At 38.2% G+C, this 27,813-nt stretch overlaps 1 protein-coding gene across 2 annotated transcripts in view; it reads right to left on the reverse strand.

Moving 5' to 3' along the window:
* The window catches only part of LOC120523740 (protein diaphanous homolog 3-like), a 933,584-nt gene extending 911,080 nt beyond the window's left edge, over positions 1-22,504 (reverse strand). For both annotated transcript variants that reach the window (XM_039745314.1, XM_039745313.1), the window contains exon 1: positions 21,989-22,504. In XM_039745314.1, coding sequence (XP_039601248.1) covers positions 21,989-22,123 — 135 coding nt within the window. In that variant the 5' untranslated portion in view covers positions 22,124-22,504. The remainder of the gene's footprint in view (positions 1-21,988) is intronic.
* Positions 22,505-27,813: the final 5,309 nt, after the last annotated feature.

Below are 27,813 nucleotides of genomic sequence, written 5' to 3' on the forward strand. Positions count from 1 at the left end.
TGCGTGTCTTCATAATCCGAGCTGACGAGCTCATAATCGTATACGTGCAAGAGAAAGTACGAATCGCCTTAATATTAGTTTGCCGCAGTGTAGAAAAGGGGTCCCGTGTTTGCATTTGTCTGGGCTATAGCTCAGGGGGAGGATGAAAAAAATTAAAAGTGCTCACTTTGACTTAAGGCAGAAGCACAGTCAGCGCCTTAAAGGCCAGCACAGCTATGCTGGCCGCCGACTTTTGCTGGGCAGGAGACCCCAGTTTTGCAGACACGCTCAAGATATCAAAAGTCTCAGCTCTTGGAGGTCATTCATATACAGTGGTGTGAAAAACTATTTGCCCCCTTCCTGATTTCTTATTCTTTTGCATGTTTGTCACACAAAATGTTTCTGATCATCAAACACATTTAACCATTAGTCAAATATAACACAAGTAAACACAAAATGCAGTTTTTAAATGATGGTTTTATTATTTAGGGAGAAAAAAATCCAAACCTACATGGCCCTGTGTGAAAAAGTAATTGCCCCTGAACCTAATAACTGGTTGGGCCACCCTTAGCAGCAATAACTGCAATCAAGCGCTTGATAACTTGCAATGGGTCTTTTACAGCGCTCTGGAGGAATTTTGGCCCACTCATCTTTGCAGAATTGTTGTAATTCAGCTTTATTTGAGGGTTTTCTAGCATGAACCGCCATTTTAAGGTCATGCCATAGCATCTCAATTGGATTCAGGTCAGGACTTTGACTAGGCCACTCCAAAGTCTTCATTTTGTTTTTCTTCAGCCATTCAGAGGTGGATTTGCTGGTGTGTTTTGGGTCATTGTCCTGTTGCAGCACCCAAGATCACTTCAGCTTGAGTTGACGAACAGATGGCGGACATTCTCCTTCAGGATTTTTGGTAGACAGTAGAATTCATGGTTCCATCTATCACAGCAAGCCTTCCAGGTCCTGAAGCAGCAAAACAATCCCAGACCATCACACTACCACCACCATATTTTACTGTTGGTATGATGTTCTTTTTCTGAAATGCTGTGTTCCTTTTACGCCAGATGTAACGGGACATTTGCCTTCCAAAAGTTCAACTTTTGTCTCATCAGTCCACAAGGTATTTTCCCAAAAGTCTTGGCAATCATTGAGATGTTTCTTAGCAAAATTGAGACGAGCCCTAATGTTGCTTGGTTTTTGCGCCTGGGAAATCTGCCATGCAGGCCATTTTGCCCAGTCTCTTTCTTATGGTGGAGTCATGAACACTGACCTTAATTGAGGCAAGTGAGGCCTGCAGTTCTTTAGACGTTGTCCTGGGGTCTTTGTGACCTCTCGATGAGTCGCCTCTGCGCTCTTGGGTTAATTTTGGTCGGCCGCCACTCCTGGGAAGGTTCACCACTGTTCCATGTTTTTGCCATTTGTGGATAATGGCTCTCACTGTGGTTCGCTGGAGTCCCAAAGCTTTAGAAATGGCTTTATAACCTTTACCAGACTGATAGATCTCAATTATTCTGTTCTCATTTGTTCCTGAATTTCTTTGGATCTTGGCATGATGTCTAGCTTTTGAGGTGCTTTTGGTCTACTTCTCTGTGTCAGGCAGCTCCTATTTAAGTGATTTCTTGATTGAAACAGGTGTGGCAGTAATCAGGCCTGGGGTGGCTACGAAATTGAACTCAGGTGTGATACACCACAGTTAGGTGATTTTTAACAAGGGGCAATTACTTTTTCACACAGGGCCATGTAGGTTTGGATTTTTTCTCCTAAATAATAAAACCATCATTTAAAACTGCATTTTGTGTTTACTTGTGTTATATTTGACTAATGGTTAAATGTGTTTGATAATCAGAAACATTTTGTGTGACAAACATGCAAAAGAATAAGAAATCAGGAAGGGGCAAATAGTTTTTCACACCACTGTATATATATATATATATATATATATATATATATATATATATATATATATATATATATATATATATATATATATATATAGCAAAAGACCCGTGCCTCGCAGCGGAGAAGTAGTGTGTTAAAGAAGTAATGAAAAAGAAAAGGAAACATTTTAATAATAACGTAACATGATTGACATTGTCATGAGAGTTGCTGTCATATATATGCCTGCCTAAATAAGTCACCCTCGCTTCGCTCTTACTTTTTTACTGTTCATTTAATCATGGCTAGTGGCGGGAAAAATTATAAAATGGAAGGAGGATTATACTGAGTATGGCTTTACCAAAACAATTATTGATGGTGAATCGATTATTCATAAAGCTTGAATTGGTGATCTGTTTTTCTGTGTTAACCTCATATTTTTTCATACTTATTCTCAAACCAAGGGGGTGCAAGGGTAAAATGAATCCGCTCAGAAGAACATCCATTGAATTCTGTGTTCGTGTCTCCAACCACCAGATCACGAACCCAACATTTACACAATATTTCAGTTAAACCAGTGTGATTCCCATTCATACATCCAGTTTTTTGGAGCCTCGTCACACATGCCATAGAGTTCTCTACACTGAATGTACACCTGGGGACCCTTTACTGTGAGGGAGCAGCACTACCGCCACACTACCGTGCCTGTTTAATACATGCTTTAATGCATTTCATCATGAAAATGATATCAAATATGTATCTTAGCATTGTAAATGTTCAGAGAACAGGAATATCATGAAGTGAATGTATTCTGTGCAGCGATACTTCCCAGTGCCTCCTCAGTGCAAGAGGAAGCCCGTATAAGAAGCATGTAGTGATTAACAACTTGGTTGCGGAACATTTAACACACAAAGCATTCAATGCACTACACTACCTTATGACGGGGTTTGAGAAAATCTAGTAAATTAAACATTGATTTTAACATAAAGTTTAGTTTATGACATTTTACTTTAATGACAAAATAAACTATGAGAATAAAGTGGAAATGTCAACTTTAATCTCGACATAAACGGCGAGAATAAAGTGGAAATGTCAAGAATAATGTCGACATGTTGACATATAGTTATTCTCGACATATACTTTTTTTTCTTTAATGTGCCCGTATTTTTTTTCTTCACCATGGCCCCAATACGCTTCTGTAGTTTTGTTAAAGTAACCCATCTGCCATTCCTTTTTTGTACATATCTTGCCCTGACGTAGTGCAAGTGTGCATTGGGTATCCAACAGACTCTCACTTTCCCACTCAAAAGTCTTATTCATAGGTACTTTTAATTTTTTCTAAACGTTTTACCAACATGAGCAAAAAAAGTGTTCAGAAAACAACACTGCTCAGTTATTTCAGAAAAGAGACGCCACAAACTAATGAAGGTGCAGCGTCAACTCCTCATGTGGCAATTTCAAAGACATTGCAGAGGCTGGTCCATCAAGGGAAATCTCTTCAGCACACACTCTGCCAATTGATAAATCCAAGCACCGCTTATCCGTTATCAACAAACAATGGTTTAAAGATTTTGATTGGCTAATAGTCAAAGAAAATGGCATGTGGTGCTCATTGTACAGGAAATATTCAAGCTAACACCTTGGGTAAACGTGCCTTGCACAAGAATTCGAAAAGAAAGATTGCTGGACCATGAAAAAAAATAAAGTCTTCTGCTGACCTTTTAAGAAAGCGTGTACTAGAGCAAACTGGAAAATCAGTCAAGTTGAAAGATCTGTATCTGTTTTAAATAACTTACAGAGAGATGCCTTTTTGGGAGCTTTAAGATCCAAACATTCGTTGGCAAAAAATTTGTTGGCACATACAATGTTGTTTGAAACGCTGTTGGAACACTGTAAAGAAATGGGTTGTTCCTTCTTACAACATCTCAATGTTGGTAAAAATGCACATTACACCTCCGAAAGAATAATGCAAGAGCTGCTGGATGTCTTAGCATCAGAAATAAAATCTAACATACTGAAAAATATACACGCCAAAATTTTTTTCAGTATTCTGTGTGATGAAACCACAGACATCTGAGTTGTAAAACAATTAATTATTTACATTAAATATATGTTTGCCACATCACTAAAGAGGTCAGAATTAGTTTTGAATCAACCCACAATATGACTGATGGCAAAGCGGAGTCAATAACCAACACACTGAGTGAGACTATTGACACTCTAGGCTTGAAAACTGCTAATCTGGTTGGACTAGGGTCAGATGGAGTGGCTGTTGTGATTGGGAAACGGAAAGGTATGGCAAAACTGCTTAAAGATAAAACATCTGGAATCTTGGTGAACTGCCACTGTGTAAACCACCGATTGGCCCTTGCAAGTGCCCAAGCAGCAAGCTGCTGTAACTTATTTAACAAAACTGAATGACATCTTAAGGCAGCTGTTCTATTTCTTCCAAAATTCTTCAGTTTGGATGGCTGGTTTAACGGAAATCCAAAATATTCTGAAAATTCCCCTGATTAAGCTGAAAATGGCCAGTGACACTAGATGACTGTCTCAAGACTTTGCAGTGCAGTCACTACGACAATGTATGATGAGTGTCATAGCTGCACTGGAAAGAGAGGCCACTGAACGAAATGACATCACAGCTGAAGGATTAAGCAGCTGTATTAAAACATACAATTTTGTTTCCTTTCTGATGATGCTTTCAGATGCATTACCTTTGCAAAATTATTAATGGCAACGCTAAAACTATTCCACTAATTAACTTCCAAGTTTCCTCTATCAGGGTGGCTAGTTGGTCAACTCTGATCTAAAATACACAAAACAACCCTCAGATTAAATATTATAGTGTCTGGGAACACTAAATTGCTGTCTCATGCCTCTATAATATAACAACTGTAGATTTCAGCAGACATTAAAAAAAAAACACACACACACACACACACACACACACACACACAATTTCATTGATTCAGTGATGTTGCTTATAAAATGTGCCATCTTTATAATAACAATTTATTGTATTTAAAGGCAACTTTCATGGCGCTCAAGGAAAACTTAACAATGAGTAAAAGAAAAAATTATAACTAAATAAAATAACATGAAAAATAATATTATGAAAATTACGGTTAAAATTGGTCATAAAGTACAAAAATCATACAGTCAAAACAAATTCAGAGGAACTGGCAAGTTTGAAAAGATAAGTTTTAAGTATAGATTTGAAGTTGGGAAGTGAATCAATGCTTCAGATATCTTGTGGGAGGGAGCTTTAAAAATGAAGAGCAACAAAGCTAAAGTATCTATACTTCATGATAGATAAACAAGCAGAACGAATAACAAGAAGTTCTGAATAAGAAGATCTAAGAGTATGACCGAGCATATAAATGTGTAACACATCCAAGAAATGCCTGATTATATAGAGCTTTGAAAGTTAATAGCAAAATCTTGAAATCAATATGATTTTTCACAGGAAGCCAGTGGAGTTTACAAAGAACTTGAGTACTGTGTTCTATTATTTACTCTGATAATAACACGAGCAGCAGAATTTTGAACCAGCTGGAGCCTATGTAAAGGCTTGTGAGGAAGGCCACCCAATATAGAATTAAGTGTAATCAATGTTACCAAAGCATTTACTAGGACAGCATTACTATTAGGTGTAAGAAATGGATGAAGACAGTTTATATTTCAAAGGTGAAAATATGCTAATGAGTGCTATGAAACAAAGTGCTGTCAAGGATGGCACTCAAGCTCTTAACCTGAGAAGAAGGAAAAACTACAAAACCATTAATTGTCAAGAAAACACCATCAAGACTGGCAAGTGTGGATTTAGTAACAATGAAGAACCTTAATTTTGTCATTATTAAGTTTGAGAAAATTAGAAAAGAACATGTCTTTTATTTCAGCAAGAACATAAGAGAGGATGAAAGGAGGAAGGGCAGAATTAGGCATGATAGACAAATACAGTTGTCATCAGCATAGCAGTGAAACTGAATAACAAATCTCCTAAAAAAAATTGTCAAGTGGTAGAAGGTAGTTAATAAATAGAAGAGGGCCCAAAACAGAACACACGAGAACACCACTGGTGACTGGGGTACACTGCAATCTAAAATTCCCAAGATGAACAACCCGAGCACAACCAGAGAGATATGAAGCAAACCAAGTGTTAAAAATACCACTGATTCCAATACAAATTTTAGGAACAGTAGGGAGTGTAAAGTACAAACAATAATTTAAGCAAGACCTACCAAAAACAAAAATAAAAGAATTGTGCAATAAACTTATTAACAGTGTTGGCTGCTGATACATATGTTAATTTCTGAAGTAAAGAATTTCCTGAAAATATCACTTTGCTCAGTGGAGCAGAGGTGAGGTACAAGGGCATTAGGTGGCTGCAGAACCTTATTAACCATAGAAAATAGAATTCCCTTCACCTAACCTAAACTGGCAGTGGAAAGAGCACCCTTACAAAGAAGTAAATGATCTTGGTATGTTTTTTTATGTTCAGCAGACCCCGTTTTATCAAACAGACTATTCAATCTATGTTCTTCAGCTTTAAGCTCACGCAGCTCCAGGGTGTACCAAGAAAGTACAAGTAAAGGAAACAGGTAGATATTTTAAAGAAGGAAGATTATCAAGTAGAATATGTAATCAATCATTACAATGGGAAATCAGTTCATCAGTTGTGAGTAAATTATCTTTATATGACACTAGCAAAATACCCGCGCTTCACAGCGCGTAAGTACTGCCTTAAAATTTTTATTAAGAAGAAAATTAAACCTTTTTAAAATGAGTAAAATGTACCAATAATTATTTTTTAAGAATCTCTTTGTATACCACATTATCAGTTCGGCCCTCAGGTTGTAATATGACCAAGCTGTGGCGTCCTGTGGCGAACCAAGGAAGGGAATGTAGAGACTGGAGCGACAGCCGGCCTTGTATAGGCAGGCAGCCAACAACGTGGGAGGCGTTGGGATGGCGGACCCAACGCCGCCTCACACGGTGACCGAGCTGCAGGCTATGGACATATATATGTACGTAAGTTGGATTCAGTTAGCGTTGAGAACCTGCGTAACAAATTTCTTGAAGATGGGCCTATAAGTAAAAAATACCGTTGGAAAGTTCAATATGGCGGCCGACAGTAGCGTCACACCACCAAAATAAGCACGTACATCGGTTTCGGTTAGTGCAGGGAAGCCGCCTACCAAATTTCATGAAGATGGGGCAATAAATAAGAAAGTTCAACATGGCGGATGTTGTCGACCGTTATGACCATTTCGTGTAGAATTTCAAAATGAAACCTGCTTAACTTTTGTAAGTAAGCTGTAAGGAATAAGCCTGCCAAATTTCAGCCTTCTACCTACATGGGAAGTTGGAGAATTAGTGATGAGTGAGTCAGTCACTGAGGGCTTAGCCTTTTTTTTTTAGTATACTAGCAAAATACCAGGCTTACATGAGAAGTAGTGTGTTAAAGAAGTATTGAAAAGAAAAGGAAACATTTTAATAATAAAGTAACATGATTGACAATGTAATTGTTTTGTCATGAGTGTTGCTGGTATGTATGTATATATGTATGTATATATATATATATATATATATATATATATATATATATATATATATATATATATATATATTGTCACACACGCGTGTGCATGGGAAGCAGCTGAAGGGCTTAGACAATACTGTTTCTACATCTGCCCAGGGCGGGTACGCTGGCGCTCTTTCTGAGTTCTCTGCAGGTCTTACCGGAAATCCCACCAGGAGTCGCCATTTCCAGGAAGGACACATCACTTCGTGCGGCCCCAAGAATGAGGTCACTTCGGTTCCGCCCCAAGGATGATGTCACTTCCAGTTCCGGCCCAGAGGGCGACATCATTTCCGCCCTCTGTGCTATAAAGCTCACTGCCTTTGCTTAGGCAGGCAGTTCTGTTTTGGACTCTGTTGTGTAAACAACTGTTTGAAAATGCCTCAAAGACTTTTGCAGCCGGGGAAACCGCGATTAAGCGGGTGGCTGCCCCAAACCTTCCACTCTGGTCTCCAGTTCTTACAATTATATATATATATATATATATATATATATATATATATATATATATATAAAATACACACACACACACACACAGTGATCCCTCGCTATATCACGCTTCGACTTTCGCGGCTTCACTCTATCGCGATTTTTTTTTCTCATGCACGCTTACGTCACTACGCATGCGCTTTCTGAGAACTTTTATCTAAGCCCTACGATGGCTCCTAAGCGTGCTGCTTTTTCTAAGCCTTCTGAAAATAAAACTAAGCGCGGAGGAAGATGCTTACTATCCAGGAGAAGGTGAAACTCTTGGATATGATTAAAGATGGCAATACCCTACAAAAGCCTCCTCACGCATATGAAGAGACAGTGCCAGCAACTGCCTATCAAGATGTTCTTCAGCCATGCACCCAGACACCCACTGCCTAGTACTTCTTCACTGAAGACAACAACGCACCTGCTGAAGTTACTGCACCACCTCTGAAGACTCTCCTACTGAGGTCGTGCCTTCATAGGTTAGTGGTTGTGTGCAATTAAATGTACAGTACAATAATCTACTATAAAAAAGTGTTTGGGATTGTCCTTCCGTCCCGTGAGTGCAAAGCATAGCGTTATTCCGCTTATTACAGACTTACTACTTGCAGCTTGAGTGCGGCGAAGCGCTGATGTGAGCAGAGTTCTGGTGCTGTCATCGTTCCCTTGCTTTTATGCGTGATGCGCTGGAAAAATAGACAAAATTATGTCTCTGGAAATAATTAATGTTGATGGAGTACAAATGCCTCACCGCGTAGTAAATATCAGGGGAGATGGTGCTTGCTTATTCTCATCTATAGCTTATTTAGTGCCTGAAACTCCGTCTTTAGCTGTACAGATTCGGGCTGACATTATGCGACTTTGGACAGGCACTTGAGGGGATAAAAACTTAGGTTTTAGGGAGATGTTATGAATGGGCACTTTGATGTTCTCATTCCCTACACTTACATGCCTGATGTACACATGGAGCAAAAAATTGAGGATAAAAAGTCGATTAAGCCTTAAAAGCGAGTCGCCTAGTAATATATTATTTGTAACGTCTAATATGTCTTATTTTCTCTTATTTTGTCTAATATATTGGGTAATACTGAGTGTAATGGTGACTAAAGGGTGTTATTTCATGTCTTGAGGGCTCTAATAATGTTAAAAACTTATTTAGAAGGTCAAAACAGGTTTTCTATACTCTAACTGCGAAAATATTCAATTTATAAATAAACAATCATACTTTGAGAAAATTCATTTATCACGGTAGAGTCTGGAACAGATTAACTGTGATAAGCGAGGGTTCACTGTATATATATATATATACTAGCAAAATACCAGCTTTGCAGCGAGAAGTAGTGTGTTAAAGAAGCAATGAAAAAGAAAAGGAAACATTTTGAAAATAGCGTAACATGATTGTCAATGTAATTGTTTTGTCACTGTTGTGAGTGATGAGTGTTGTTGTCATATATATATTGATATATTTACACACACACACATAAACATATATATATATACATACTATACATATACATATATATACATATATATATATACATATATACACATACATATACATACACACACACACATATATAAACATATATATACATATATTATACATAATATCTGCATGGATATTATGAACTATCAGATTTGTTCAAGTTCTATTTAAATTTTAAATAGAAGGAATTTTTATTTAGTCGACAGAAATATCTTTGGTAGGAATGGTAAAAACAGACAGGAATATTATTCCTGAATAAATCAACTCAAACCTTAAACAACTTATAATATTTTGCTCTCCATAAAAATATATCCTGTCTAAATTATACAAGTTAGAAATAAAGTAAACATTAAAAGAACAAACATTCAAATTTCTTTACTCTTATGTAATTTTATATAAAAATAAACTTAGATTTTAAATATCCCAAAAGATTTTGCTCTCCATAAAAATATATCCTGTCAAAATTATACAAATTCAAATATGAACATGCTGCATAACAAAACCTGGAAATATAAATAAAATGTGTTCCTTTCAGCAATAACAAATCAAATCATTCAGTTGTCTTTGCTCATATGTCATTTTAGAGCTGGACGCCTGGCATCTTTTTTGGCAACAAGTTCGTTTCTGTTTGGTGTGAGGTTCTGTGTTGTGGAGATTCTCAGGATGGATTGCAGGTGCTCATCAGTGAGGCGACTCCTGTGTGCTGTTTTGTTAGTCTTTATCACTGAGAAGAGCTTCTCACACAGATATGTGCTACCAAACATGCACAAGGTTCGAGCCGCATGTAGACGGACTTTTTTTGTTCTTCAAAGTCACCAAAGCGCCGTGCAAACTCAGTGCGCTCAGTTTATCAGCAAAGTGTGTATTTGGGAACACCGTAGTGACGACTTGGTTTAACATTACTTGGCAACAGGGAAAGTGGGGCAAGGTGCACTGGTGCATTTGTGTCTCCCATAATAGCAGCTTCACTTGAAATCACTTTGTGATTGTGCCGGGTAAAACGTCCGCTGAAGTGTCAGATTCTTATTTAATTATTCTGCTTTCTGTATCTTCTGCATTGCATTCAGGTTACCCTGATGTTTTGTCTCATAGTGCCGTCTTAGATTAAATTCTGTAATTACAGCCACATTAGCTCCACAAATGAGACACACGGGTTCAGTAAACATATACTCAGCCTCCCATCGGTTTTTAAAGGCTCTATTTTCAGAATCAACTTTTCTCTTGAGCATCGTGTGAGCTAGCTTCGCAATAACTTGCAGCATCATAAGCTAGACTTGATTAACGCGTAAGTGTTGGCAAGGCAGCTGAAGCGCTGCATTATGGGATCTGTAGTTTATTGTGTTACCAGCGCTTCATATACCGGGCCATTAATAACAATAATACAGTATATAAAATGATCTCGGGCGGATATAATTACACCGGGCGGATGTGGCCCGTGGCCCTTGAGTTTGACACATATGGACTAAATAGAACTTGAAAAGATATATTTTTCAAATGTGATGCGCAATTCAGATAGAGTTGACGCAAGACTACAGCCTGCATCCTCCCTCGCTCTTACTTTTTACCGTTCATCTAATGAATACACTGAGTATGGCTTTACCAAAACAATCATTGATGGCGAATAAAGTATCCATTATTCGAGTATGTAGATGGGGATATATATATACATATATATATATACCAGCGTGATCGCAGCGAGAAGTAGTGTGTTAAAAAGCTAGAAAAGAAAAGGGAACATTTTAAAAATAGCGTAACATGACTGTCAATATACAGTATTTGTTTTGTGAGTGTTACTGAGTGTTGCTGTCATCAAGGATTTGATTATCATTATTTCTTTCAATCAGGTTCGTATTTGTAGGATGTGTTGTGTTCAAGTTACATTCCGTGTTTGTCAATCGTTGTAAAGATGACAGGTTTCATTCATCGATTCGTTTCTTACTGCATCAATAAACAGCTCGTCTTCTTCTTTATCTGAGACCTGACACACTGCATGCACGGGTTTTTTTACACTGTCTTCCTTTAGCGGGACATTGACTTTTTCCACGTGTGCTTTGTTTCCGCAGTAGCTGGATTTATGAATATGCTTATCAGGCGCTTCATATTTTTGCTGCCTTTTCAATTGTGTAATTCGGTTTTGTTCAGCGCTCTTTGGAACTGTTGCTTTTATCTGTGCACTGCGCCAGTTCCGTGAGCCGCCGGTGTACATGCATCGAAGGTTCCCAGCTGTGCTGGTGCCATCTCGCTATGTCCATGGCTGTATTTAATGTTACCTTAGTCCTGGCACTTAAAACTTTCTCTCGCAGTTTCGCTGAGTTTGTGTCAAACACCACCCTGACCATCTCATCTTCCTCTCCATAAGCACAGTCCTTCACCCGTGAATATTTAGTGGAGTTTGCTATTGGATTGCGGACGGACGGCCTTATATGGGCAGGCACTAAATTACAAGCGCCAGCGCAGCCTGTCTATGAACTTAATTTAAAGTGTAGGTTTACATCGTGCTTTGTTTCAAGTAGCAGAACTCATGAATATGGTTGTATATGTCACTTTCGCTTCCGCTTCTTATTGTTTAGCTGCTTTCTCAATTATATAATGCATGTTTTCTTCAGCGCTTTTTGGAGGTCTTCCTGGTTTTCTATGTACTGCGTGATTACGTGGGAGGCGTGATGATGTCACACGAAACTCCGCCCCCACGGCGTTCAAGCTCATCTCCATTACAGTAAATGGAGAAAAACTGCTTCCAGTTATGACCATTACGCGTAGAATTTCGATATAAAACCTGCCCAACTTTTGTAAGGAAGCTGTAAGGAATGAACCTGCCAAATTTCAGCCTTCCACCCACACGGGAAGTTGGAGAATTAGTGATGAGTCAGTGAGTGAGTGAGTGCTTTGCCTTTTATTAGTATAGATAATTCACTAAGGCAAGACAACCATGGAAAGCGCGGAAGGCGTGGATTCACTGAGCCGCCGACAAGTAAGACACCTATGGCACACGCAGGAAGGAGCCACGCCCACCAACTCCTGGCACCTCCGAGCCACGTTGACTGTTCATAGAGGCACGTTTCTTGCGGAAGTGAATCGCCATATGCAGCATGTAAAACGGTTTGCGAGAGGTATCCCATGGGATTCTTAAAACAATCCTTTACAACTGAGGTTAAAACACAATGAAGTAAGCAGTCTTTAAAAACCGAGTTTTCGGTTACGACGCACGACCGCGTGCACCATAACTATTTACATATTGCATAGCAATTTGCATCCCTGACAAACATGCGTCTTCTTAGATGCTCCTGCAAGAACACGGAAAGTCTACATGAGTCACAGGTGCATCTGGACTGTGCAAAGATGACAACGACTCAAGTGACGAGCTGCAGGTGGGCACATGAGGGATGGCGGTCCGCCAGTTTTCAGTCACGGACGATTGTGTGGTGGTTCGTTCCGTGCATTGTTATAATGTTTTATATTTACATTTTAAAAAAAAATCAACATTCAAACCTTATTTTAGCTACTTTGAATGTCCACAGATATCTACTGTCACAGATGACCGGGGACACTGCCCGGCGGGACACCTGGATACTCCCCGAGTTGGACAATACGTTTCCTCGGCCACTAGAGGGCAGCCGCCCAGGGCTATTTGGGGGCCACAGGGACACAGCTGGGGCCCTCTTTATGAGGGCGTGGTCACCACCAGGGGTGCCCGGACAGTGAGAGAAGCTTGGATGACAGCACTTCCGCCATACCAGGAAGTGCTGTCGGAAGTAATTCCAAGGTCACTCGGAGGGCTTCCAGGTGCTTTCCTGAGACTTTCGCCACACCAGGAAATGACGTCAAGGGGAGCACCTGGGGGTCATCCGGGTCATGATAAAAGGGGCCACCTCCTTCCAGTAGACGAGCCAGAGTTGGGAGGAAAATTACGAAGCTTGTGAGGAGGAGGAAGGAGGTTGAGAGAGAAAAGAAAGAAGAGAAAGAAAGAAAGAAGAAGAAAGGAAAAGAGAGTTGGTGAGAGAAGGCATTGTGGTGCATTGAGAGAATAAAATAAAGGAGTGTGCTTTAGACATCCTAGTATCAGTCTGTCTGTGTTTGGGGGTGCGTTTTCCACATTACATATATTTTTGTAAGTACTGATTATGTTTTGTTTTCAGTATTATCTCTGACGTTATAATGGTCTGAGTTGAAACTTAACCAACATTTGCCCTCAACTTCCTGCAGAACCCTAAAACACCCTAAATGGTTAACTAAGGATTTAAACTTTCATCATACTTCATAATCAACAGTTGAGTCACTTAGACCAGTGGTTCTTGAACTTTTTTTCTTGCAACCCAATTTTTCCTTTTTTTCTTTCTTCAAAGCACACTATTGTTCTTACATTAAAAATTATTTATTAAAAAGGCATAAGAAAAACTAAAACACACATACAAATACCCATCACTAATCAATTGTTAAAAATCCCAAAATAAAATATTAGGGATGAGGGATTTAAGAAACAACACTTCTAGTGTTGTATTTTGAAATATTCAATTCCTAGGGAATGAACACTGAACTGCTCTTTACGGTGCAGAAAAGTGTTAGTATTCCTAAACAAAGATGCCAAGCATATAGATGTGCTTAAGAAACAGACCATACAGGAGACTTACAACCATAATGTAGGCAGCCAAGAGTAGCCACTATGACATTAAGAGTATTCCAGGGATGCTCGGGTAGCCTCTGCTATGGCTAAGATGTGTGTCAAATCTGCCTGTAACAATGACTTGCAAAGCATGACTGGGACATGCTGCCAAGATCTTTTTCACAGGCTGGGTGAACTAAGGGAGGCAGGGTTCTCGGAAACACTGTTAGCTGCACGTCTAGCTGGAAACTTTCATGTCTGTAGTACCACCAAATTTATTTTTCAGTTTTCTACTTGTTCGTAGTGGCACATTATTGTGAATTAAGTTTTGGTTGTTTGTGTAGTCTATAAAGCTTGTCTACAACCAATAAGCTTTCACCCATTACTAACTAGGTTTTCAAGTCTTGCTTCTTTTTATTAAGTTTTTATTTAATAAACACTGAAAGAATTAAACCTGTTTAATCTTTAATAGCAAGTGCATTCATGAGGGATTGCAGGAAGCAATTCCTGCTCTTTATGGTCTTGGGAAATTGGGAGAAAATGCCAAGTCACATAGCTAAAGCAGAAACCCTGAATTATATAAAGTATCTGGATGGGAAACTATGGTAACCTAACTAAACAAGCTCATTTGATTACCATTTTTTTTAACCCTAACCACTTAAATTAATAATTGGAGGAGGATGTCATCTATGACGTGTGTTCATAGTTACTGGAAACATTCAAAGCTCAAAGGAGATTTCAGCTGTATTGGAAATCTGTACTGGATCACGCGACAGTTGCTATTTTGTTTTGTTTTAAACTGTATCATGCAGAGAGCAAATTCCCAGCATTTCCCCAGATATACAAAGTGTACATAACAGAGAAGTATGGTATGCTTGTCTTAAAACACTAAATAAATAATGGAGATAAAAAGTTTTAAAGAAACTTTAAAACTAAGTAAAACCCTTTGCCCCTCTGGGCAATCACTTGTAACTTTAAACCTGTGTTTGAGGTGGGGTAGACCTTTCACTTAACCACCTCCAATTTTTCTCCCTTGCAATAATTTCCAAATTACTCCTCCTGTCATTAAAAAAAAAAAAAAACAAAAACACTATACCAGAGACAGATGTTGGCACAATGAAAGTCTAAGGTAGTAGCAACAGGCCACTATGATCACAGTGCTAGCAGGTAACTGTTTCCTGGTTCAATTTCTTGAAATGATCTTGTGCCTTGTAGCACCTTCACACTGTATTTAACTAGTAACCTGGTGCAGGCTGCAACCCTTATCACAGAAGTCATATGGCCATACCACACTTTCCCAAGAATCTCTGTTAACTGTAAAAAGATAAACTGCACAGATACAGTATACTCCAAGCATTCCCGGACGTCACCAATGGAGGATTAGCCAAACTTAATCTCCTTACAACAGATAATTTTACTCTTTAATTAGATTTTTGTTACAAACATAGGCTTCTAACTGTAAACATTTTCCTCTTTTCCTGTACAATGTTCTCTACACTATCAGATAATCAATGATGCACAAAAAGACACAAGGCAAAAAAAAAAAACCTATTTTACCTGCTTTAAAGTAGTTCTTGTTGGAATATTAATGCGACTCTTCTGGCTGAAACTATCTAATACAGTATTTTTCATTAAGCGGGGTGACAGAAACTTAATATTCTATGCCACAAATTCAAAAATTCAGTCTGAATAACAAATGTGGATGTTGCCAAATTGAAACCTCAGACATTATCAAAGATCATCAGCTGTACATCTGTGTAGTCAGTACATCAGTAATGGAAGACTAATCATAACATAATACAGTACATTCTCTCCTAAGATGACATAAAAATATGCAACATATTTGTTAATGCTATAGATAAGTATTGTGGGTGAAGTGAAGAACAGTATACACCAGTCAAGAAGCTGCATTCAGGATAAGCTGGAAGCCAGATACTGGCAGGTGGGAGCCATGCCAGGAGAGTGTTTCAGTATTCCAGCCAAGAGACAGCAATAGCCTGAACAACGCATTAAGTGGCAAAGGCAGTGAGAAAATGTTAAATCAAGTGAATGTTGAAAGACAGAACTGGGTCAATGAAGAAATGTGCTGACTGAAATAAAGAAACACATGTAACGATTATTTATTCTATGCCTTATAATTTATTTATATTAAATACTGTGATGCTCCAATCAAATGGATACTGATCAAAATCAACCGATTTCTCACTCCAAATGGCTCGATCAGTAAACAGTAAATTAGCCAATCTCAAAAAAAATTTGTGGAATCTGCTTTTCTAAGCTCTACAGTAATTAATTTGCAGTGATCCTTTAAGCAAATTATTATAGTACTTGAAGAAACACACATTTTGGCTACAGAACATCCAGTAACCAGAGAGAAGACATTCAGAGTTCAGAAGAGAGTGAAGACAGGAATATTAGCTTAGTGGAATAATAAACTGAGGAGTCATCCTGTGCACGGGCAAAAGTGGCAGAGTTATATAAAAAAAGTCTTCAGCAGAAATTAAAAGAGAATGAATTCAGACCTTTTTATTTTGTCCTGTAATTACAATTAAGACTTCTTGTCCAAGTCTGAACAAGCTTGTGTTTAGTTAATCAGCTCTCACTTTTAATTAGAAATAAAGAATTTGTCCTTGCTGTTTAGTAAAAAATACTGTTTTTTGTGCCAAATATGCCAATTTTACATATAAACTTTTAGCCTTGCATCTTCTCGATTAACACGAACATTTTATTAGAACTCTGGCTTGTAATTACAAGAATTTTTTTTTTCTTTTATGGCATGTTTATTAGTTTAAAACAGTAAGTTTTAAGGAGATATTAGTTATTTTAGTATTTTATGATCACTGAAGAATTTAATTGTTTCATAAAAAATAAACAGGTATCACCTGTGGTCTACATTTTAGTTATAAACACACCACTTTCATATTGATTTTAATGTTTCCAAATGAGAGGTTATGCAGGAGCTTAGTGAAAAAAATGTAATGCATAAAAAACAAATCAGAATTGGTATCGGAACCTGCAAGTTCTAGAAACATGAAATTGGCAATCACTATCAGCCCTAAAATACATGATCAGAGAATCCCTAATTATATACAACTCTACTGATTTAACATTAAGCCCTAATTAAAATATTTTGGTTATGATAAAGTTAGAAAACTGACCAGCTCAACTTCAAAAGTCTTTACACTAAATTTACTAATGCATACTTCTATAAGTGCTAAATATTACAAGTGCTAGCATAACTTAACCATACAAGTAAAAGTCGAATAAATCTAATAAATTACATAGTCATCTCTGTTAAAGTGTGCTGGGTCTTTATTATAAAATGCAATGGATCTAGTCTATTTTTCCAAAAGTCCTAATAAAGAGCTATTCCATAAGAATAACTGGAGACTTTGTTAAATAATAAACAATTATTAGCCATAATTATTAGCCATTTTTTATTAGCCACAATTATTAGCCTTTTTTTTGCTACACTCATGAAAGGTTTATGTATTCAGGATAAAAAGACAGAGATAGTCTCCATGATGAAGGGATAGCCTAATGTTTTGTGTATATTTCCATAAAGCTTTGGGTCCTATAATCAACCAGCTTTGAATTCCTTATTACCTTTCCAAATGCAAACTGCAGGCAACAAATAGCCTGCTTCATCGTTGGATCAAGCATTGATGTGCAGAGGGTACAGACCTATGAATATCTGGGAGTGCGGCTGGATGATAAATTGGACTGGACTGCCAATACTGATGCCCTGTGCAAGAGAGGACAGAGCCGACCATACTTCCTTAGAAGGCTGGCATCCTTCAACATCTGCAATAAGATGCTGCAGATGTTCTATCAGACGGTTGTGGCAAGCGCCCTCTTCTATGCGGTGGTGTGCTGGGGATGCAGCATACAGAAGAGGGACGCCTCACGCCTGGACAAACTGGTAAGGAAGGCAGGCTCTATTGTAGGCCCAGACCTGGACAGTTTGACATCTGTGGTGGAGCGATGGGCACTGAGCAGGCTCCTGTCAATCACGGAGAATTCACTGCATCCACTAAACAGTATCATCTCCAGACAGAGGAGCAGCTTCAGCGACAGACTGGTGTCACTGTCCTGCTCCACTGACAGACTGAGGAGATGGTTCCTCCCCCACACTATGCGACTCTTCAATTCCACACTGGGGTAAACGTTAAAATTAAACAAGATTATAGACACATGCCTCGCACTCTCCACCTTGCATCTTTTAACTTGCACTGCATTTTTATCATTCTTTAATTAAAATTGTTTTTATTGTTTTAATCAGTATGCTGCTGCTGGAGTATGTGAATTTCCCCTTGGGGATTAATAAAGTATCTATCTGTCTACTATATCTAGCATTCCAACATTGACACAAGTAAATTTGATAGAGCCCAGCTCCATTCTTCACAGTGTCTGTTTGCAAGATGGTGATATTTTTAAGAACAATGCTTAAGGGATTATCTTTGACTGCAGAGTAAAGATAAATGCAACATATTGCAACTGGCAAGGTTAAGTTTAGGAGGATTCTCATCCATCTATGAAAGACAGGCATTTGGAAATCTGGACAAAAACCTGTAGCCTGAAAGAAGGAAATGAAAATGGGAAACGAGGTAGTCCAGCATCAACATCTTAGGCGCACTTATGGAGAATTAACATGGAGAGGACAGTTATCTGTGCAACAAGAAACAAAAAAAGCAATCAGAACGCTAGGGGACTTGAACCAGTCTATCACAGAAACTGTAAATCCAAAGTTTATGAAGAGAAGTAACACGCAATGAGAGAAGTCATTAGCTCTGAAAGTGGACTGGTCTTGACTGCAAGAATTAAATTATTTATGAATGTAAGCTCAGACTATATCTCAATAAACAACTTTAAAACTACAGTAGTCATGTGGCTCATCTGCCCGAGCATTTTAATATTTTTAACATTTTAAAGTTCATACTAGCAAGCAGTTGCTAAACAAGAATAGGAAGCTCAGGCTTTCTTTTACTCAAAAAAACATTTTTCTTCAGTTATTTTATGTTTCTAGGCGGAAGTGGATAGTAGTGCTACTTAATGGATCCAGTGTCAAATTCCACACCAGTTATGGGCTTCACCCTGTGCAATTCTGAATTGGATTAAGCAGGTTTAACAATGACTGTATACTATGTTTGCCTGCTGTTCATTATAATTAAATTATTAAAAATTGGATTAGGCCTCAACTTGATTTAAAGGAGGTGATTTTGCTGTTTCTTTTCATCTTAAGTGAAAAAGAATTTCATATATTTTGCTACAAGTGGTTATATTTATTTATGAGAAAGTATTATTTTATTGTTTTCCCAAATATACAGTATTTGCTAAAACTAGCACTACTTTTGGCAAAAATTACTTTTATGTTTTTATATATTGAAACAGTTAATGATTTAGAAAGTTTACAAAGTTCAAAAGTTATTTTCTGATACCTCAAGTTGTTTATAAACATTCAGTAGGTATCTGCCAATCTTTCTAATCTTCTACTTCCTCCACTAACAATCTGTGCTACATGAGGATTTATTGAGACTTTGGATTGTCTTATGTGTACAGAAAAGGCACTCCCCTATCAGAAAGAGGAAAGCAGAGTAAAAGTTAAAGTGAGGTAAGCAAATATATTGATTATGTTCAAGTTAAACTGCATGCCAGCTCTTACTGGAGTGAAACTTTTTTAAAGACTACTACAAATTTTTAATGTAGCATTATTAGTAACTTTCTTGACATGTTATAATGTTAAATATTAAATTAAAGCATTCCACACGTAAAATTATTTACAGTATTTAATATCATTTAATCTGTGCATTGTCAATGAAAACTAACACATATTTTACAAATCTTAGTGGGGTCTTTAAGCACTGGCGATGTACCATCCTTGCTGCCCAAATATCAAAATTGTTATAAATGTAAATAAATAAATAAAAATTCATATTGGTCAGGCACTAGTAATTAGTATGTCATAGTCATTTATGCTTTAGTTAGTTATGCAAACACAACATTTTTTGCTATAGTTATATATTTTACACATAGATTTAGCTTAAAGGGCACTATAGAAGCTGTGAAACAGAACCCTTTTGGAATGTAAAGAGACAAACTACAAAAAAATATTACAGATAAAGATCAGGCCAAAATATTTCATATAGCAAAGAACGTCATAAAATATTCTGGCAGCATAAAAACACAAGAGCCCTGTCACAGTCCACGACCTTTTCAGCAATTTAAAGTGCCAGATCACATTTACATAGCCATAGCCAATAAGAGGTTGCACGTTCCCATAATAGCCTGCAATTTAGTCTGTCATTCCCATTAAGTGAGTCTGAACAGTCTGAGAAAAGTTAGATTTTTCTTAAATCATAGAAAAATGAACTTGAACAAAAAACAAACGGCAACGATTTCCAAATGTCATCATCCGTTTCATTTCACCAAAACTCAGTTAAAACACTCTTAAAAATTCAAACAAAACACACCTCCAGTCTACAATACCCAAATTCTAGGGAACTTCAGATAAACAGGTAATCCCAGACAACTAACTGGACCATTTTTCAATAAGTAGCAGCTCTATATCAAGAGATACCTGCAGAGTTAACACACATAGTTCATCCGCAATCTTTTTAATAGCTAGTTTATGTTAGACAAATATACAAAAAATGCACAGAAAGCTGTTACTCAGTTAAAATAAGTTGTTAGTTTTGAAAAATAAATTTGTAAAAACCTACGGGTAGAGTGATTGCTGCTTAGCTTCAAAATCTGTTATCACAGAACAGACAGAGACAATCAATGAAGCCATCAAGTCCTGAATTCTTGTTAAGTCACTACACTGTACCTTGTATTTTCATCACAAGCTGACAAAAATGTCCAGAATTTCAACTGCAAGTAAACAAAATTATTTTGAGTAGTTAAAGATTTCTCTCACCTGATGCTGAACACAAAGGTCTGAACAAAGACGTGGATTTTGCAGTTGCTAGGCCATTCAACCTCCACCAGAAACGACTCGATAGGGAGGTAATGTTACTCGTGAAAAAGTGTCACACAAAATAGTTTGATGTCCTTTAAAAGTGGCATTCTGAGATTTATTGTATAAACTCATGTTTTCACCAGTCTCTGATGGTTTTGATCCACTTTCTTTACACATCTCCTTCTATGTACACAAATGTACAGGTTCATTGTAGTTTAGTATTATGACCTCACAACTCCAGGGTCCAGGTCTGAATTGCAGCTGTACACCTCTGTATGGAGATTGCATCATTATCATCCTTCATTTGTTTGTGTGAGTTTTATCCAATATACCAAAAGTCTGCATAGCTAATTAATTAGACCAAACATAGGGTGGGAAAAACAGAGTTCTCGATATAAAAACTGTGTATTTCAGTAATGCAAAATAACAGCTTTCTACATTTTACTACAAGATTACTTACTTTTAAAAAGTTTTTACTTTTAGCAACTAAACCCACAATATTGATGTCTAGGCAAATAACCGGTGGTTCACAGCCAAGCTTTCTGTGCGAAACGTTTACATTATATTTTAGATTTAAATAATATAATGCACGTAGGTTGAAAATCAAATATTTTAAAATACTTGAAATGTTGTGCTGATTTGCCTTTTACTTTTCAAATTTCGTGGAATTTACTTACTCTTCTTTTTCTGTTACACACTGACATCGCCATGCTCTAACTCCGAATTGAACTGCACTGTCAAATGTGTACGCAAACCCAACAAAAAAACACAAATGATGTCGCTAAACGTGAACATTTTTTCAGAGAGTTAGAAGTGCTACGCTTTAGCCCTCTAAAAGTACAAATTGTATGAATTTCAGAACGTGTATATGAAATTCAAGAATACTGCATTTGTGTCTGAGAAGCCCCTTGGCAATTGCAGACTCGAGCACTTATAAACATTCAACGATTTAGAAATAAGCCACCCCCCACGCCTGCCTAAGGGAATAACACATTCCTCAAGTTATATTAAACAAGAAAAGCTTACAAGGATACTCACAAATTTGGCCTTCCTCTCTCCGTCCTCCCAAGAACCCGTCGCATGACTAGTGCCTCCAGCAAAAACTTTCTTTTTTGAAAACTTGTACTCCTTTCCGTGAGATGACTCATACCGGTGGTGATGATTGTGCTCCATAACAATTTTACGAATAAAATAAGTCGATGGCACTCTCTTCCCCTCGCGTCTTCGTTTTCTTCTTCTTCTTATAATCCTAGAGAATCGTCCACTCACACATTGCCTTACAAACACTCGGCTTGCGGTTGCTGCTTTTTTTCCTCCTTTGAAGACGTAACACGATAATCTATATCGGCTTAATCTATTACTGACAACGCTAAAAAGAACAACGTGTTACGAAGCAACAGTACTACTTTACTCGTAGACACTGGATACAAAACGTTAAAAATCCACTAAACACCTCCAAATGATAACTGGGTCACACCCCAATAAAACGTTTACTTTAAAATAACATTCCAAACGACTGCTGTCAGAGCGCCCGGATTCACACTAATCTGAAAAATCCCGCCACGCTAACCCTCGTGTTTAGCACGTAAAACCAATCAGATGTCGGACTGTAAAGGAAACCCGCCTCTGTCCACCTGGAAAACCGTTTTATTGGACTTGGTATTGTAGCGCTTGGAATGTCATTGGTCAGAGATCTACTTTTGTTTATCTTTTGGGTGCGCGGTTTTTTTTTTCCAAAATTACGTCACGGCACGGGGAAGTCACCAGAGAGTAAAAACGGAGAAGTTAGTAAAGGAAAGGAACCGGAGAATTCCAAACAAAAAGGAAGAATTTATCTAGTTGGGGTTAGCTTGCATTTTAATTACGTTATGTTTTATCTACAGTTATAACATCAACTGATCCACCAGCCTTCAGTATGCATCCTTCCGTTGTCGAATTCGCTTAATCATTTACATAGTTGTTCGAGGTGGGACGAGTACATTCCGGTTTAAGGGAAGGACATCAGGAGCCAATCCTGGACTGCAAGACATGAGGACAATTGCAGTTCTTACATATCATTTTTATGTCAGCTTTGGTAAACTAACCCTGGTGTTAGATGGCCTACAAGGTTAGTTTCATTGCACATGTTCTTGCCGAAGTAGCCTTCCCCTCATAATGTGCTTTAAAAAGCCCGAAAATAAAACACCCATTGATTTTTTTTTCTTTTACATTTTACATGACACTCGTACAGGAACACATTTTTGTCCTTTAAATAAAACAAAATTTAGCCTAACTTTTCTAAATAAGACCCAAAGTTTAAGAATTGATTCTAATAGTATTTTTCTTTGCTATTATATCTCAATCTCACATTTATGTACTTCACAACTCTGGTGCTTTTTTGTAAGTTTATATTTTTTTTTATTTTAATGGAATGATATATTCATCTAGAATGAGGCTTTATGTGATGGTCATTAGTACTGTATTAGACCCCTGTCCTTTACTGCTGCCAATACAAGCCCCTACAGCAGTGGTTCCCAACCTTTTCTATGACCCACACCCCTAGAAAATGTTTGATTTATGTTTGCACCCCCAAAAAAGTAATATCACATTTGAAGATGAAATTGAACCACGTACAGTACTGCATGTGAACAAATTGAGCTAAAAAATAAGCTTTTAACTCAATGAATAACATTTACAGTAAATATAAATTGTGCAATTTACCTATATAAATTCAATAATCTTGTAAGTGTGTCCCCTGTGAAGCTTAGACACTTGATTGATTATCTGGGGATTAGGGTATCCCACGAAGCATCACAGAATCAATGATCAAGGAGTTTGGTGATTGGAGGCCCCCATGAAATAACAGGTGCCTGTGCACCATTATGCAATGAAACACTGTCAACCAGCTTTATCCCCCGATAACACCTGCACCACAAAAAACAGAATTGCTGCACTACTACCTGGACCACCAGCAGGAAATATGGGCTGAGTGTAAGCAGCAGGTGTTACATCCAATTCAGTACCACTTGTCCCTACTTGGCAAACATGTCAATCAAATCTCAAAATTAGTGACGTTTCACAAACAGAGCTTGCACAGAAATTAATACTAGACCTTGCCCTTCTCTACGGATCATTCCAATGTATAAATTCCATTCTCTAAAAAAATAAGTTATTTGCATTTATGAACACTCCAACCACAGCAATTAACCTGCTAGAGTGTATATTTTTGTGGCTCATTCACAAGTGACAATTGTGCATGCAATGATCCATTCTTTTCATATCATAGAACAGGAACACTAACTGATAAATGACCTACACATGATGGCATACTGCAAGACACAGATTGCACCAAGGTAAAGTTGAGCAATACAACTTACTCAGTTTTGGCAAATCCTCTTTATCACTCCCCCTGAAATGTCATCTCATACTCACTGTGGGTGCAGGCACCCCAGTTTGGGAGCGCCTTTGCTACTGTGTACTATCATGTAGTCCATATCAATGCTGTCTTGTATCTTGTGGCACATTTAGTGAAGCATTGGTCAACTGCTCCATCAGAATGGTAGTTGTCTATTTAGAGTATGAAGAGGACTGCAACTAGTACTGTGTGAGTATTTTTTATGCTTACTGAAATTGATAACTTTTCAAAGAAAAGTTGCTGATGTACAGTATGTGATTGTGCAGTGTCCTACTACAGGATCTACATGCTGGAGGCCTGTCTCGAAAGATCATTGCTATGATCACTGAGTCACTTTGCCTCTAACATGTATCAGAATTGTTTTATTGGCTGTGAGTGATCAGGGTCATGGTATTTTTTTACAATTTGCCATTCAAGAATGTTCCATTTATTACACTCTTTTTCACACTTTGTCCATGTGCAAATCTGGTGTTCAATAGTCTCAAATAAGAAGTGCTGCTTATTTCAGAAATATACAGGTTACAATTCTTACTAATGTTGGAAAATCCTTACATAGGTGCTTTAACAACCTTTCAGATAATTAGGGATATGAAAATTGATATGATATTGATGTTCTTTAATACTTTTTATATCTGTACTAATAAAAGGCAACACCCTCACTGACTCACTAACTCACTGACTGACTGACTCACTCATCACTAATTCTCCAACTTCCCGTGTAGGTAGAAGGCTGAAATTTGGCAGGCTCATTCCTTACAGCTTATTTACAAAAGTTGGGCAGGTTTCATTTCGAAATTCTACGTCATAACTGGAACCTATTTTTTCGTCCATATACTATAATAGACTTCTGCTCGATGGCCGTGGGAGGCGGAGTTACGCCTCCCACGTAATTTAGTGCCTGCCCATATAAGGCCGTCCGTCAGCAGCAATCCAATCGAAACACTGCCGCTAAATATTCACGGGTGTAGGACTGTGCTTATGCAGACGAAGATGGGATGGTCAGGATGGTGTTTGGCACAAACTCAGCGAAACTGTGAGAGAAACTTTTAAGTGCCGGGTCTTAGCTAACATTAAATACAGCCATGGACATCGCACAAGATGGCACCAGCACAGCTGGGAACCTTCGATGCATGTACACGGAGCGGCTCACGTGAACTGACGCAGTGCACAGACATAAAGCAACAGCTTCAAAGAGTGCTGAACAAAAACCGAATGACACAATTGAGAAGGCAGCAAAAAAATATGAAGCGTGTAACACATACAAGCATATTCATAAGTGCAACTACTGCGGAAACAAAGCACACGGTGGAAAAAGTCAATGTCCCGCTAAAGGGAGACAGTGTAAAAAAAAACCCGTGCATGCAGTGTGTCACGTCTCAGATAAAGAGGAAGACGAGCTGTTTATTGATGCAGTAAGAAACGAATCGATGAATGAAACCTGTTATCTTTACAACGATTGACATACACGGAATGTAACTTGAACTCAACACATCCTACAAATACGAACCTGATTGAAAGAAATAATGATAATCAAATCCTTGATGACAGCACCACTCATAACACTCACAAAACAATTACTGTATATTGACAATCATGTTACGTTATTTTTAAAATGTTCCCTTTTCTTTTTCATAACTTCTTTAACGCACTACTTCTCTGCTGCGAAGCGTGGGTATATATATATATATACCCTGATCTACATACTCTCAAATAGACAAACCACACGCCGTGGCGCAATGGAAGAGGCTGCGCCTCTAGCTCCGAGGTTCGATTCCTGAGAGGGGGTGCACTGAGTATGTACGCCTGATGACCCCAAAATTAGGGCGAAACACGTGTCGTGTACTCTTTGCATTATTTCACAGTAAAACTATTTCAATATACATACATACATATATATACACACACATACATATATATCAGAGCTTCCCGATTCATTTTACCCTCACATCTCCTTGGTTTCAGACATATGAAAAAATATGCGGTTAACGCAGAAAGACAGATCACCAATTGAAGCTTTATGAATAATGCATACTTTATTCGCCATCAATGATTGTTTTGGCAAAGCCATACTCAGTATAATCATTAGATGAATGGTAAAAAAGTAAGAGCGAGGGGAGGATGACTTATTAAGGCACGCAGGCGAAACCACAATAGCACGCGGGCTCGAATTGCGTGATCACATTCGAAAAATAATACCTTTTCAAGTTCTATTTAGTTGACACAAATATCTTTGGTTGGAATGTAAGGCGAATTTACTCTTTACATTTCTATGGGGAAGAAAAATTTATGCAATGGTGCCTACATTTGACTTACTTTCCTATCAAAGATATTTCTGTTGACTAAATAAAAATTCCTTCTATTTAAAATTTAAATAGAACTTGAACTGATACGATAGTTCATAATATCCACGCAGAGTGGCACGTAAGAGCGGGAGTCATCCGTTTTAACAAGCAGCGTATTGCACTGATACAAAATAGCCTGCCCATTTAACTATTTAGGAATGGATAAATAAATTAAGATTTTGTACAAATAATGTTTTTCATTTTTCTTCCTTGATGGATTCTGGCACCCCAGCAACAGTTGCTTGCACCCCAAAGAGTGTGTGTATATATATATATATATATATATATATATATATATATATATATATATATATACTGTATGTGTGTGTGTATATGTATATATGTAGATATGTATGTATATGTATATATATGTTTATATATGTGTGTGTATGTATATATATATGTATTTGTGTGTATATATGTGTGTGTATGTATGTGTGTATGTATATGTATGTGTGTATATGTAGATATGTATATATGTGGATGTATGTGTATATATGTTGTGAACTGGGACCCAGACACAGGCAGAGGGACAACATAGTTCCACCACACACCGTTTATTTACAATAATATATACAAATTGTGCTCACGTGCACCCCCAGTGCCTCTCGCACCGTTCCCCCAACTGTCCAGGCCACACAAGTCCTATGCCTTTCTCCTGGCCGCCTCCGGTCCTCTCTCCAGTTCTGTCCTCTTCCACCCGACATCCACTACTGACTGGATGGAGACGGCCCCTTATATGAGACCACAGTGCCCCACCATTAGCGAAGACACGTGGGTCCGAGTGACACTCCCCGAAAGGGCAGCACGTCCCCAGAGAGGGTCCTACTGCGTTCCCAGGGTCCAACACGGCCCCCTGGACACCTTTTTTCGGCACCCCCTCCAATGCCAACGTGCCCCTCTGTTCTGCGCCGCTCTCGCCCCCGCCGTCCCCACCAGCTGGGACACCATCAGCCTCCCAGTGGGGTGCCCTCCCGCGGAGCGGCCCGTTCCAGGAGGGCAGGTCCCATACGACGTCGGCTCCAACGCTCGTTGGGGCTTCGGGCCTGTAAAAAGAGAAAAGGGAGGGCCAGAAGCACTGCCAGGACACTCACCCCGAGCGTCCTGTCGGTCTCTATACCGGCAGT

The sequence above is a fragment of the Polypterus senegalus genome, chromosome 2 (assembly GCF_016835505.1).
Source record: "Polypterus senegalus isolate Bchr_013 chromosome 2, ASM1683550v1, whole genome shotgun sequence".
Classification (NCBI taxonomy): domain Eukaryota; kingdom Metazoa; phylum Chordata; class Cladistia; order Polypteriformes; family Polypteridae; genus Polypterus; species Polypterus senegalus.